At 44.4% G+C, this 13,295-nt stretch overlaps 2 protein-coding genes across 2 annotated transcripts; both read right to left on the bottom strand.

Annotated features, from left to right (window-relative positions):
- Window positions 1–253: 253 nt before the first annotated feature.
- On the bottom strand, window positions 254–1,255 carry LOC112954104 (keratin-associated protein 5-4-like). Its single transcript, XM_026047246.1, has one exon. It carries the CDS (start codon window positions 1,253–1,255, stop codon window positions 254–256), a length of 1,002 nt encoding a protein of 333 aa, XP_025903031.1.
- Window positions 1,256–10,744: 9,489 nt separating this feature from the next.
- On the bottom strand, window positions 10,745–11,020 carry LOC112954108 (putative small proline-rich protein 5). Its single transcript, XM_026047251.1, has one exon. It carries the CDS (start codon window positions 11,018–11,020, stop codon window positions 10,745–10,747), a length of 276 nt encoding a protein of 91 aa, XP_025903036.1.
- Between the last annotated feature and the right edge of the window lie 2,275 nt (window positions 11,021–13,295).

Genomic DNA, 13,295 nt, shown 5'->3' with positions numbered 1-13,295 from the left:
CAGGAAGACATATATAAGATTTCCTTGCCTTATACAGTGGGCAATATATTCAAGTACTCTACAGAAGGCTAAAGAACAGAGAGCAAGAAGACAGCTTAATTTCCAGAAGAAGAAGAAAATCACTGCGTATTTGCTCCATCATGATGTGAACCAGAAAGCAGTGGCAGGTTGTCATCTCCTGGTAGTGCCTGGTCCTGTTGCACTCGAGAGATGGCAGTTGCCCGAGCTGCTTTTCCGACCTGAAGCAGGATCCTCAGCACCTTCTGATGGAGTAGCAGCACTGCTGCAGGGGTACGCAGTACTTCCTCAAGGGAGAGCAATAAGACACTGGGCTGCAGCTCATTACGACTGGCTTCTTCACCAGGGTTGAGCAGCAAGACAGGGATCCACAGCAGCAGGGGCTGCAGCCGCAGCGGCTGCAGGGCAGGCACCGCTGGGTGCAGCAGTAGGTGGACTTCTTGCACGGCTGGATGCAGCAAGTGGACTGCTGGCATGGGTCACAGCAGGTGGATTGCTGGCATGGGACGGAACAAGTGGACTTCTGGCATGGGTCACAGCAGATAGACTGCTGGCATGGGTCACAGCAGGTGGACTTCTGGCATGGATCACAGCAGGTAGACTGCTGGCATGGGTCACAGCAGGTGGACTTCTGGCATGGATCACAGCAGGTAGACTGCTGGCATGGGTCACAGCAAGTGGGCTTCTGGCATGGGTCACAGCAGGTGGATTGCTGGCATGGGTCACAGCAAGTGGGCTTCTGRCATGGATCACAACAAGTGGGCTTCTGGCATGGGTCACAGCAGGTGGATTGCTGGCACGGGTCACAGCAAGTAGGCTTCTGACATGGGTCACAACAAGTAGGCTTCTGACATGGGTCACAACAAGTGGGCTTCTGGCATGGGTCACAGCAAGTGGGCTTCTGGCATGGGTCACAACAAGTGGGCTTCTGGCATGGGTCACAGCAAGTAGACTGCTGGCATGGGTCACAACAGCTAGACTGCTGGCATGGGTCACAGCAAGTGGACTGCTGGCATGGATCACAACAGCTGGTCTTCTGGCACGGGTCACAGCAGGTGGACTTCTGGCACACCTTCACACAGCAGCTGGCCTTCTGGCATGGGTCACAGCATGTGGATTTCTGGCACATCTTCACACAGCAGCTGGCCTTCTGGCATGGGTCACAGCAGCTGGACTGTTGGCACGGCTGGCTGCAGCACACTGTCTTTCCAGAGGAGCAACACCCGCAAGAGGACATGTTTTAGGTGGTTGTAGCGCAGGCAGAACCAGAGGAACAGAGACCTGAAACACCAAGTATGCTCAGATACACTCCATCTTTGCAAATTTATTGAGCTGACATCTCAATAAAYCCATAGACTCTTTGAACCACTCTGCGAACTGCTTTCCTTTGCACATCTATGAATAACCCTTCATGAACTACCAACCCCAACGTTTTACTCCTCACTCCCAAAGCCTGAGCTCTTTGGCTCTGTCTTGCAGCAAGCAGTATGCTAGGAAAGCTTGGACTCAGGCAGAACTGTAAATCAGACACAAAGCCATCTTCAGATTTGTTGCTTGACCAGAACCCTCTTAGAACCTTTGTTAACAGAGAACGTTGCCAGAAGGTGAACTTACCGTGCTAATGGAGCGGTGTAGTTGAGTGAGGAGCAAAAGGATGGGAGGCCTTTTATTTAGCTCAAAATTCGCCTGTCGGAAATGAGATACCCCATAGCAATTCTGACTTCATCATTTACCCACCTAACCTATACTTATTCATTGAACGTGCCCTCATCTGCCTCATTATTTTTGACCACCCCCTCGATTTTGTGTTATTAGCAATTTGTTCTGTGAATTTTTTACAGTTTTTTAATGTCAAGTTAATTCYTGTGAACTGCTTCAAAGGTATGTTTCTGCTTATTTTGCATATGGTAATGTCATTAGASAGATATGCTAGGTGGCTTGTTCAGAGGCAGCGAGTGCTAAATTAACATAAAAATCCTAATTATCATTAAGAAGTGATGGATTCCAGAGGCATGGGGAGGCCTTTTGGGCACCTGTCACTCCATCACCTGTGATTTGGTTTTGGATGTAGAAGCGGCCAAGTCTGGTGTCTTCTTTGGGGTCCTGGTCATCAGAAGAGTAAATACGGAACAGAAAGTTCTTGACATCTCATTCCTTGTTCCAGGCATTGGAAAATGTATGTACTCTGCTTTGCTAGTATGAGAAATTTTAGCTGAAAAAATTGTGAGGAATATTGGAGTAGAGTTTGGGTCAAACTGGAGTCCAGATTTTTAATTCCCTTCTGACATTTTTAAATAAAAGCGAATCACAATGCTTTTCTTATGTTTCTGCTTAGCACATTTTGATCTTCAAAATTCCAATTACATTCCTTTAAGTCCTAGTATACCCTCAAGCAAGGAAAGACCCACCTACGGACGTCATTTTTGGAATCAACTCTRTGCTCCCTTCTCAGTCACCTATTGGCAGTCATTAGTGCTGATGCTAATGATCATGTTGCAATTATTCATTAATGATGTCAGTATTTATTTTACATGCAAGCCCGAAGGCCTTACATGATATGCTGAGCATCTTAAGAACTTCAAATTAATCTACGTGTTTTTTAAAAAAATGTCCCTCTCTAGTCAGAGGGAATTCACAAGACCCGGGACCATGACGTATATCATTAAATTTTTCATTTCTGAGATCATTTAGGGATGGAGGGCAGCTTCTAGTGTTGTGAGTCTGAAGGGAATTCAGACCACCTTCCCAGATAACATGCAAGAATTCATCATATCTCTGGGCAAGCTCTTTCTAAAGTTAATTTTCCTGTCCTTGAAACACAGGCTTAATTTCCTATTGAGTTTGTCTAGCTTTGTGCTAATGATCTGGTCAGACTAGGTTGCTGCCATATGTTAAAATCTAATTAGAGGCACAGATTTATAGCAGTTGAATGCGGGCATCTCTGCTGGCAATAAGAGAGGATCATGCCAGTCTAGAGTATGGCCTGGAATGGACATTTGAGCATGGAGCATATGGAGAAAGGACTTTAGAAACATGCAGGTGCTGAGGAAGAGATGTTAGTCCAAATGAGGCAATTTTTAATGTGACTTCATACAGCTCTGGTGCATTACTTCATCCGTCACCTGCTAAGCCAAAAAAATACATTGCTGTCACCAGATCTGCATTTGCAAGTCAACAACAACTGAAGTCATGTGAGAGAAACCCAGGCCAGAGAGACTCCTGACCAGGTTTGTAGGAGAAGGTTTATGAAGGAAAAGCCCAGCCCCAGCCATGTCCAGAAAAAGATCCCAGTTACATTCTGAATGGAGTAGGTGAGCTCTTGAAGCCTCCATAAGATGCCCAAAGTGCTACTGGGCTGTTTGGCTTTGAGAATTACGTAGGAGGTGGAGCAATCCTTCCACGAAGGAGCTAATGCAAATTCTGTGTTATTAAACTTCAGGGAGTTGCTCCTGGTTAATCCTGGTGGTGGAAATCCGCTATTACGTCGCTAAACACAGAGCTGGGATTGCTGAGGTTCCTTTGTCCATTTAGGGCACACGGATGTGGAATCTTCCTCTTCACAAATTTTATGGTCTTTGATTTTTTAATGATTCTAACGAGGTAAAAGCTTTGATTCTTGCTGTCCCGATGGTAAACCTTTCCAGGACTGACAAAAGCTCTGAGCATTTTGTAGGACCGAAAAAGGAAGAGGAAACAAAATACTCTGCATTACTCACAGAACAGAGAGCTCTAGACCTTGTGCAGGAAAGGAAAGTGAAGGAGCAAACAAACATAAAGGACAAAACTTCTATGAACTGAAAGCCTTACTGACTCATCACTCTCTAATTCACAGGTGAAGAGTGARCAGGGAAAAACAGTGTTCCCAATGGCTGCATGAAAAATGAGCCAGCCCTTAGTAATGGCAACTAGACAAACGTCGGTCTGCAATTAATTATCCTCCGCACGTCGTTTATAGCTTTTCCTCTTTAATAGGCCATTCTTCTATAATGACATTTTTTCCCATAACTTATTTATAAGCAATTCCTGTTAGGTATTTACTGACTGGTTATTTACTAGGGACTTCCAGAAGTCCATTCCCACGCCTGCCCAGGATGGGTGAATCACACTCGGGAACTTTCTCTCATCACACACTGCAAAAACTTTTTAATTGAGGCCGTTCCAGCTCAGGTTAAAGAACCTGCACTATTTGCTTTGTTTTGTTTCCAAATATAGCAGTGGCTTTCAAAGATCCTATCTGCAGTAAAAGCATGAACGCGCAAGCCAGGCCCCCGGCTATATCTTGAGCTCACATCGCGTCTGCTGAGCTCGGTGCACGTACTCTGCTTTCACACCTGGGCATGTTCCCCTGGCACATGGATGATGCCCTGGTACTGTTGGCAGCCACCGCGGGCAATTCCTGCTGCTTTCTTCTCATAGAATCACGGAATGCTTAAGGTTGGAAGGGACCTCTAGAGGTCATCTAGTCCAACCCCATTGCACACATAGGGTTACCTACAGCACGTGGCACAGGGCTGCATCCAAGTGGGTTTCAAAAATCAGCTTTCTACAGCTTTCCATGAATTTTAGCTATTGGAATCACTCACTAAAGCACACAAGGGAAATCACACCCAAGACGCCATCAGGCAAGTAGGTATCAGTGAACAGTGACTAAACACACCCAGCACTATGTGGTAGWCTTGAAGCAGAATTTTTATTGTCTTGCTGGAAACAGAACAAGAAAAGCAAGACGGAAAGCACTAATAGCAAACATTGCATTGGGCATTGGCAGCAAGAGCACAAAGAACTCAAGGATGATTGAGATACATCACCCGATCACTACGCGACCCACCGGCTGTGTTAAAAGCATTTGCTTGCAGAGATAGGCAAGGATGAAGCAGGAGAAGAATCCGAGGAGGCAGTCAGCAGATGTGGGCTCTGGGATGGATCCTGTTGTTAATACTTGGGGTAGGAGGAGGGCAGCTTGCAGATGTTCTTGGAGTACTGGGGGCAGTACTGCACCGGGGGGCAGTACTGCAGCAGTGGAGGGCAATAGCGCTGCACTTGGGGGTAGCACGGCGACACGCAGCTGGCCCTCTGCACGGGCTGCACCTGGATGGTGTAATGGCAGGAGGAGTGGGAGTCGTGGCAGGAGGAGCGGGAGCCGTGGCACGAGGAGCGGGAGCCGTGGCAGGAGGACTCGTAGTCGTGGCAGGTCCCGCGAGAGCACATCYTGCTCGAGTCCTGATGGAGCTGTTGGGAACAATAGACCCTCCTGGTGMAATGATCCCTCTATTTTCTTCTTACTTTTTACTYGTAGTTTTTCACTGGAGCTCCCCAGGGACCTCCTTCTCTGTTTCTTTCTCCTGATCAACCCTTCTGAGGTCCAAATGCTCCCTTGTTTCTGCCTAAGCATCAGGGGTTGCTCCAGCTCTTGGTGCACTGAGCTTAGCCACAGCGGTCCAACACAATAGGCCCCACAAGCTTCCTCTCAATCCCCATTTACATCAATAAAATCTTTAATTGAAGGATCTTCTCCCTAATCATAAGCAGAAATGGTAAAATTGGTCTTACCCTCTTCAGCTGCAGGGAGAAGCGTCTGGAAGAGAAGACGAGCAACTGAGGAAGACTGGGCTGAGAGGGCTTTTATATRGTCCCAGTAGTTTATCTCGGATATGAGACATCTCTTCGCAATGGCAATTTAATTATTTACGCACTCAACATGGCACGTGCTCACGCTATCCTATTTTTAGTGTTTCCGCTTTGACACGAGGCGTTTTGTCCCATATTAATTCCTAATGAATTCCCTATAAGGTTTCGGGAAGGTATTTCTTCCCCGTTTCCTGGTGACTGTCACTAATCTCAGCGGTGTTAATTAGCTTGCCAGTGGGCAACTGGGATTGCATCAGGGACAGAAGTGTCTTGATGTCTCAGAAATGCTGACTCCTGGAGAAGTCCTGCTGATCTGGGCAAGTGACAGCTCAGGATTTTAATTTACGTGTTGCTTAACGTSAAGACGAAATGGGATTGTCACCTGCGAGAGCTGGGCATGGCGTGATTCTGGGAAGCTTAGCTTGATCTCTTGAGTTACCCGACAGGGTCAAAACCAAAATGTTTCCAATTCTTCATCTTTTCAATTTGCCAGATGTCCTTGCTGATCCTAGCAGCTTTCTCCACTTATATCAAAGATCACTTAATCCTTAAGATCAGAGAAAAAGGCCTAGCACTGAGCTCTGCTTGGTGGTTTGTGCATTTAAAYGTTCCTGTTCTTGGGTTGCTCTTTCACTTTGGTTCTTCCTAACTCCTTGTAGCTGACCTCAGCTGTGGAGGTGTATGAAGCGCAATGGATTCAGAGAAAGGATGCATTTCAGCTGAAGTTCGAGCAAATTTGGGCTCTGGCACTATGGCAAAGTTATGGGATTTATAATCCCATTTGACTTGGTCTTTGAAGTATAAAAAATGAAGCCCTTAAAGCAGTGACTTTGGAAAATGTTACCCATTAGACTAATAGACTAAATGCTCACAGGAACCTCTTCTTCCTTCTCTCTRAAATAATGGTGTCCTACAGCCTTTCTTGAGGCTAGAGCTGCTGTAATTGTTTGCGGTGAGTTTTGTGCAGCTCAGAAGGTTACATGGGTTCCTCGGGCCATTTTGTGACTCAGTTGTGGGTCAAAAACTGAAATAGGCTGTAGCTGCCCAGTCAGTGAAATGAGTGTATGCCTTGTCTCAGTGCTCATCATCCAYGGCAGTTCTCGTTTCCTTTCCTTCACTGCCTTGTGGGGGACCTGCTCACTGATGCTCCTGCTAAACCATTCCACCTCCTCACCTCAGTTCAGAAACTGGGGTGTCATCAGATTCCACCTACTCAAAAACATTCCTGAATCTTTTAAATACAGGTTGAGAGATGAAAAATGTGCTTTCCAAAGAGTTCACCCATTGACTGAGTTGTTTTTTACAGGAATAAGCAAGGAAAGCCTAGTCTGCAAGGATGAAATGTAATTTTTGGTCATACATAGGTCATTACTTGCTTGTTTATGTTCAACGCTGTTTTGTTGTGATCTATCCATAATGGCATGTTTGGGAGTTATTATTTGTGTTATGCTAGTGCAGTCTTATATTAGATGAACCTTCTCTGGGCTAGCCCATTTCTCTATTCCGAAGTATATGGTTAGAATATGCCAAAACTGGGATACAGACTTGAAGCTTTTTCAGTTCTTTCTGTTTTTCTTTTCCCCTCTACTGTGTCTGTTTACTTCCCAATGCATGGAGGAGTTGTTGCTTTAGGTTACCAAGTACTATGGAGTTTTCAAGTATTGGAATACAGGAAATTGGACCAAAGAACTGAGAAAAGAGGGTATCTGAAGAGAAGAGTGAATAAATAAATCGATTAACGATGCATGAATCTCATGAATAGGAAGCTTTATTTTTTTCCCACGCCCAACTGAGGCTGAAGCAGAAGTGCATACATAAAAGATTCCTAACAACAATTACATGCTGAATAATTAAAAAGGACATTTTCTGAATAATTAGAAAGAATGGCATCCTGAAAATTAGAAAGAATGGCATCCTGAATGATGATTAGGGGAACACTTCATCCAAAAGAGTGGCAAGGTACATTGCAGACATCCAGGGGTTTCAGTAGAACGAGAGGATTTGTGGCCGTAGCATCCGAGGGAAGAGGGAGCTCGCAGCTCCTGGCTTGGCAGCAGATCCCATCCTGTTAATACTTGGGGTAGGAGGAGGGCAGCTTGCAGATGTTCTTGGAGTACTGGGGGCAGTACTGCACCGGGGGGCAGTACTGCAGCAGTGGAGGGCAATAGCGCTGCACTTGGGGGTAGCACGGCGACACGCAGCTGGCCCTCTGCACGGGCTGCACCTGGATGGTGTAATGGCAGGAGGAGTGGGAGTCGTGGCAGGAGGAGCGGGAGCCGTGGCACGAGGAGCGGGAGCCGTGGCAGGAGGACTCGTAGTCGTGGCAGGTCCCGCGAGAGCACATCCTGCTCGAGTCCTGACGGAGCTGTTGGGAAGAGACAACCTGTCACCCTCGCATGGAAACTCSRCTGCAATCTGCAGTTTCCTCAGCTGTTTCTCTGTAGGATTCTGGGCAATTCATTTTGCTCTGCTTCGTAATATAAATGGGAGATCATGACCTTGAAAGTGACACTGTCTGTTTTTTTGTGAGATACTCTGCTGTTTCTGTTTTGCATGGTCTGATTCTGGTAAGAATTTTGTTAAGATGCTGCTGCTGACTACTTTGTTAGGCCTAGTTTACTTTTAAATTTTTACATTGATTCATCTGAGATCTCCCTCTTGCTCTTCACCACCAAATAGTTTAGGAATTAATTCCTTGATGCATCCCAAGACAGTCCCTCAACTATTCCCATTTCTCTGCCATCCTATCTGCACAAGGACACCGCAAGAGTCCTTTGCACAGCTGAAATATACAGGCACCTCTTTGCATACCAAGAACTGCAAATATTCTAAGACTAATAGAGGATCAAACCAAGATATCCAAGGGATATCCAAGAGGATATCCCACTGCTAAGCACAGTACCGATCACCATAACCCAACTTACCCCTTGTCGGAGCAAGCAACAGAAGAGAGATGTGAAGCCGAATGAAGGAGGTACAGGGAACAGAGCACTTTTATACTCTTCCAAAGGGTAGCCCAAGGAATTACGCATTTCCTGGTAACAATGACAATTAATTATATCCTCACACCAATGTTTATCTCCCGTGCCTAGTTTTTAGCATTTCCTACTTGACACAGCGAGGAAAAAGCAATTATGTATTTTCCCATAAGACGTTAATAGCCTTTGGATTTCCTAATCTGCTTTATGTGGAGATTTTGAAGGTYGTTGCATGCATACATCTCAAGAACAAACCTAACCCTAGAGTTATTAAGTGATTTGTTGTTGGGCAACCAGTATTACATCAACTTACAGTTCAAAAGTGTTGACTCCTATCCTGCACGCTGCCCATTTGCCTGCATGGCAGGCTCACGTTTTGATTAATACGTCTTTTTTTCATAACATGAGGAACTGTAATTAGCAGCCACAACTCATATGGACTGTACTTGGGGAGGTGGGAATCTAGCTGACTACCTCTAGCACACTTAATGTCTCAACACTGGAAATGGCATCTGGCGAAGGATGTTCCTATGGGCAAGGTTTTTTATTCAGTTTGCGAGTTTACCAATTGTAACATGCACTTCTTTTTTTCCTTGTTATTCTAGATATTATTCTATTTACTTTCTTTTTTGAAAATGATTTCACATCCTAAGAAGAAATGATTTGGTCTTGGAAAATGTCATCACTAGGTCACTACTAGCTTTACACTCYTGACTTACTTAAGCAGTTTTATAATTTTTCTCAGTGCAGTATTTCACTATTTACTGTGGAGCKTCTCTTAGAGTGGTCTAGACCTTGACTTTAGGATAATGCAACGCATAGTAGTTTCTTTCTCATGGTTTATACTCAGGCTGGCGCTGCAGGAATTCTTTGGAAGTGCTCTGTAGGCCAGTCCTGATGTGATGAAACTAGAGGATTCCCAAAAGTTGCGTGCTGAGTTCTCAAAACAGGAGSTATTTGTATAGAGATGGTCTTCATCTCCTCCAGGGCTTATCTGCACCGAGTTTCTTTAGTTGTTCTTCTTGATTTTGCAAGGCCAAGTTTCAGGAAAAAATAACAMAGTCTGAAAATGAGCCCTTGTGTAGTAAAATTCGATCTGTGACCATTCAGAGAGCTCTGTGAGTTTTAAATAGTGTAGTAATGTTTCCTCTAGGTTGTTGAAGGGTTATTTTCTGTGCAGACTCTTGTGTTAGTTGTATGCGTTGTAGGGTGCATTCTTTTCATCTTGTTTTACACATTAAAAGACATTTGTTTAAATTTAAGTCTGTGGTCTAACTGCTGTTAAAACCAATGGAGAGGAAGAGTCACTGGAAGAAGYAAGCAACTCATCCTGCTCTAGAGTAGCTGTCCTAGCTAGATCGCTGACAGCTGAAGAGATAAAGATAGTTTTGATTTGCAAAACAGTGGAGAGCAATTGAGGATCTGTTTTTAAGTGTACACAGTTTTCAATGAAAACAGTAATTTGGAGATCRTTAAAAGAAGGAGGGTTAGAAAAGTCTTCGGGACACCTATTTGCATTTATTAGACAACTCAGTGCCTTTTAGTCTTGACTTAAAGTGGCAGATGAACTATGTGGCYCTACTGAATGAGGGAACTGAAAATGTGAATTCTTGAGTAAGAATGATATACACGAGCACCCTATACACTATACACAAATATATAGAAGTATATCTGGATTTATCTGCTTTCATTCACTTTGAAAGTTTAGGATTCTTTTAATGATACGTTTGAGAAATAAAAGATGAGGAAATGGTGATTTATAAGTCGGAAACTGAGACAATTTTCTACTCATAAGTCAATGAACAAATAAATCATGAACTTTCGCTGCTTTTGGAAAGCAGATTTTATTATCTTATATGTATGTTCGGAAGTTGACAAAGAAACATCACATGTAAGCTGCCACCAGCAGAAATCATTCAGGAACTTTGACAGGATGAATCTAAACATGGACTTGCATGCCAAATAAATTAAAATACATCAAATTCCTATTTTGATAAAACATAGAGGAGGTGCGTGAGCATTTATGCAAAATGAAGATGATAACAGAGGACCAAGAGCATCCAAGAGCATCCAAGGAAGATGGAAGCTGGAAGATGTGGGCTCTGGAATGGATCCTGTTGTTAATACTTGGGGTAGGAGGAGGGCAGCTTGCAGATGTTCTTGGAGTACTGGGGGCAGTACTGCACCGGGGGGCAGTACTGCAGCGGTGGAGGGCAATAGCGCTGCACTTGGGGGTAGCACGGCGACACGCAGCTGGCCCTCTGCACGGGCTGCACCTGGATGGTGTAATGGCAGGAGGAGTGGGAGTCGTGGCAGGAGGAGCGGGAGCCGTGGCACGAGGAGCGGGAGCCGTGGCAGGAGGACTCGTAGTCGTGGCAGGTCCCGCGAGAGCACATCCTGCTCGAGTCCTGATGGAGCTGTTGGGAAGAGACAACSTGTCACCCTCGCATGGAAACWGCCATTGCATCCTCTCCCTTGTTGTGGGTTTCCTAGGAAGCTCTCTGCTCTTGTTAATCCAAGGAGAAGGCAATGCCAATGCTGCTCAGGTACCTGAAGATAACCTACGAATCCTACTAAAAACATGATCTTTCATAGACTCAACGTCTTTTTGACCAAATTTGGTTTTGATCACAAGATCCATTGCCCATACCAAGACTCAKACTGCCCCATCCCCTCTCCTCCAAAAATGTGGAAGTGTCTTCTCCGTTAAATCCTCTGGCTGTTTCTGTAGCTTCAAGGCTTTATTCAAGATTTTATTGAATCTGATCCTCTTCCTATTAAGAACATATCCCACTTGTAATTTGCATCAATAAAATAGCTTCCCTACAGGGATTTGCTCTCAAGTCTGACCAATGCCCAGCGGTAAGAAGCGAACTATAATTGCCCGGCTCTACTCAAGTTTGCCTGAAAGCAAATGGTCATCACTAGGGAGAAACAGAATAAATGGACTTACCTCTTCAGCAACGGGAACAAATGTATGCGAGTGCAGAGCAGAGAATGAAGAAAACTGGGAAGAGAGACCTTTTATACTCTTTCAAAGGGTTATCTAGGACATGAGACATCTCTTAGYAATAAGCGTAACCTAATTACATATCCCAGCCCATTTCTACCCRCTGTATTCAGCTTCCGACATTTTCCCTTTGATGCCTCGTATTTTTAGTGTTATAATTGTCCCATTGGATATTAATAACACTTTAATTCCTTTATGTCTCTATGAAAGAGATTGGAAGGTATTTGTGCACCTATTTCACGTGAAGTGACGCCAGTACCAAAGATATTAAGAGATCTGGTCATGGACAAGAAGTATCAGGTGGAAGAGATGTTTGTCATTCAGAAGTACCAGTTCCTTAAGCTGTGTGGGGATGTCACATGGACCAAGAGTTAAACTCGACTGCATGACAAAAAAATCCCAGAGATTACTAATGGCAATTCATATGGATGATACTCATGGCAGGAATAATCCCTCTGAATTGCTCAATGGTACTGGATGTTTTAATGAGAGATTCAGCATTAGCTGTAAGAAGTTCCTTGCTCATACTTTCAACCTCACTGCACAATGTCCTGTGAAGGGTTTGTTTTTCTCCTGCAAAAGATGTMATTTTAGTACATATGGCAGTGATACCAAATCCTGGATCAGAAAAATCTGGGCATGCCTGACCTCCCWGAAGTGAGATTGCTTTCAGTTCCCATTTTCAGAAGCAGCTAAATGATTTCTGGAGCTCTTTAGGCCCTTCTGAGATGCCTGTCAGTTGTGGTTGTAGGAAGATGGGCCGTGCACTTGCTTCCAGGTTAAAATTCAAACTCTTTCCTTTCATGACAATGTTGAAGCCAATATTTGGACTATTAACYGAGGTTTGAGGGCTCTCCTGCCCTGATTTCAATACTTGGTCATGGTCTTTTGGTAACTCTTCCAAAATATGCGTTAGATAGTGTGGTAGTTCAAGAAAAAACAAAATAGTGTAATGCAGTACAGGCAGATGTTTCTGAATCTGGATTTTCCYGTGAATCATGGATGAACTCAGGTCTTCCTCCCCATGTCTACTTACAGGTCATGCCCATCTAACCCAGCAATTACATATTCTTGTCACATAAAAGGCAAGCATGTGTCAACAATGGGATGGCACTGTGGGATTAGACGTCAGGCACAACCGATTTTGARTGATCTTCTACTGACTCACTGGAATCCCTCGAACCAGTTCGCTCGCACCTGCATCTCAGTATCACAATATACAAAACCAACCTGTAAATATTTTGTGGCAGGTCTCATGCAGGCCTTGGTTAGGCAAAGCCTTTAGAAATCTTTGATCCTGGGATTAGCTCTATTATCATGTAAAAGAGAGAAGAGTGAGTCGGGTGAAAATGTCAGGAATGATGGGCAGTCGATAGAACTGGCTGTGGTCAGGGGAACAYGAAGCCCCCATTCTCCACTGGTGGCTCACCACTCCAGCCTCAAACTATAAAACTCTCCCGCTCCAGTCCGTTCCCTTTAGTAAGACTTTGGATCGCCCTGTTGTTGTCTAAAGTAAGTGATTACAATGGGTCATGAAAACTTATTTTTCCATTATAGATCTGTGTTTATCTACTGTGTCTTGACATAGTTCTGCCTTAATCCAACAGCTTTTTTTTTTTTTATAAATAGTGCAATAGAGAACCTTTCTATAGAATAATGCT

The sequence above is a fragment of the Nothoprocta perdicaria genome, unplaced genomic scaffold, assembly GCF_003342845.1.
Source record: "Nothoprocta perdicaria isolate Ctin4 unplaced genomic scaffold, notPer1 scaffold_485, whole genome shotgun sequence".
NCBI classification, from domain to species: Eukaryota; Metazoa; Chordata; class Aves; order Tinamiformes; family Tinamidae; genus Nothoprocta; species Nothoprocta perdicaria.
Note: the sequence above shows the minus strand (reverse complement) of the source record. Positions and strands in the feature narration are given on the sequence as shown.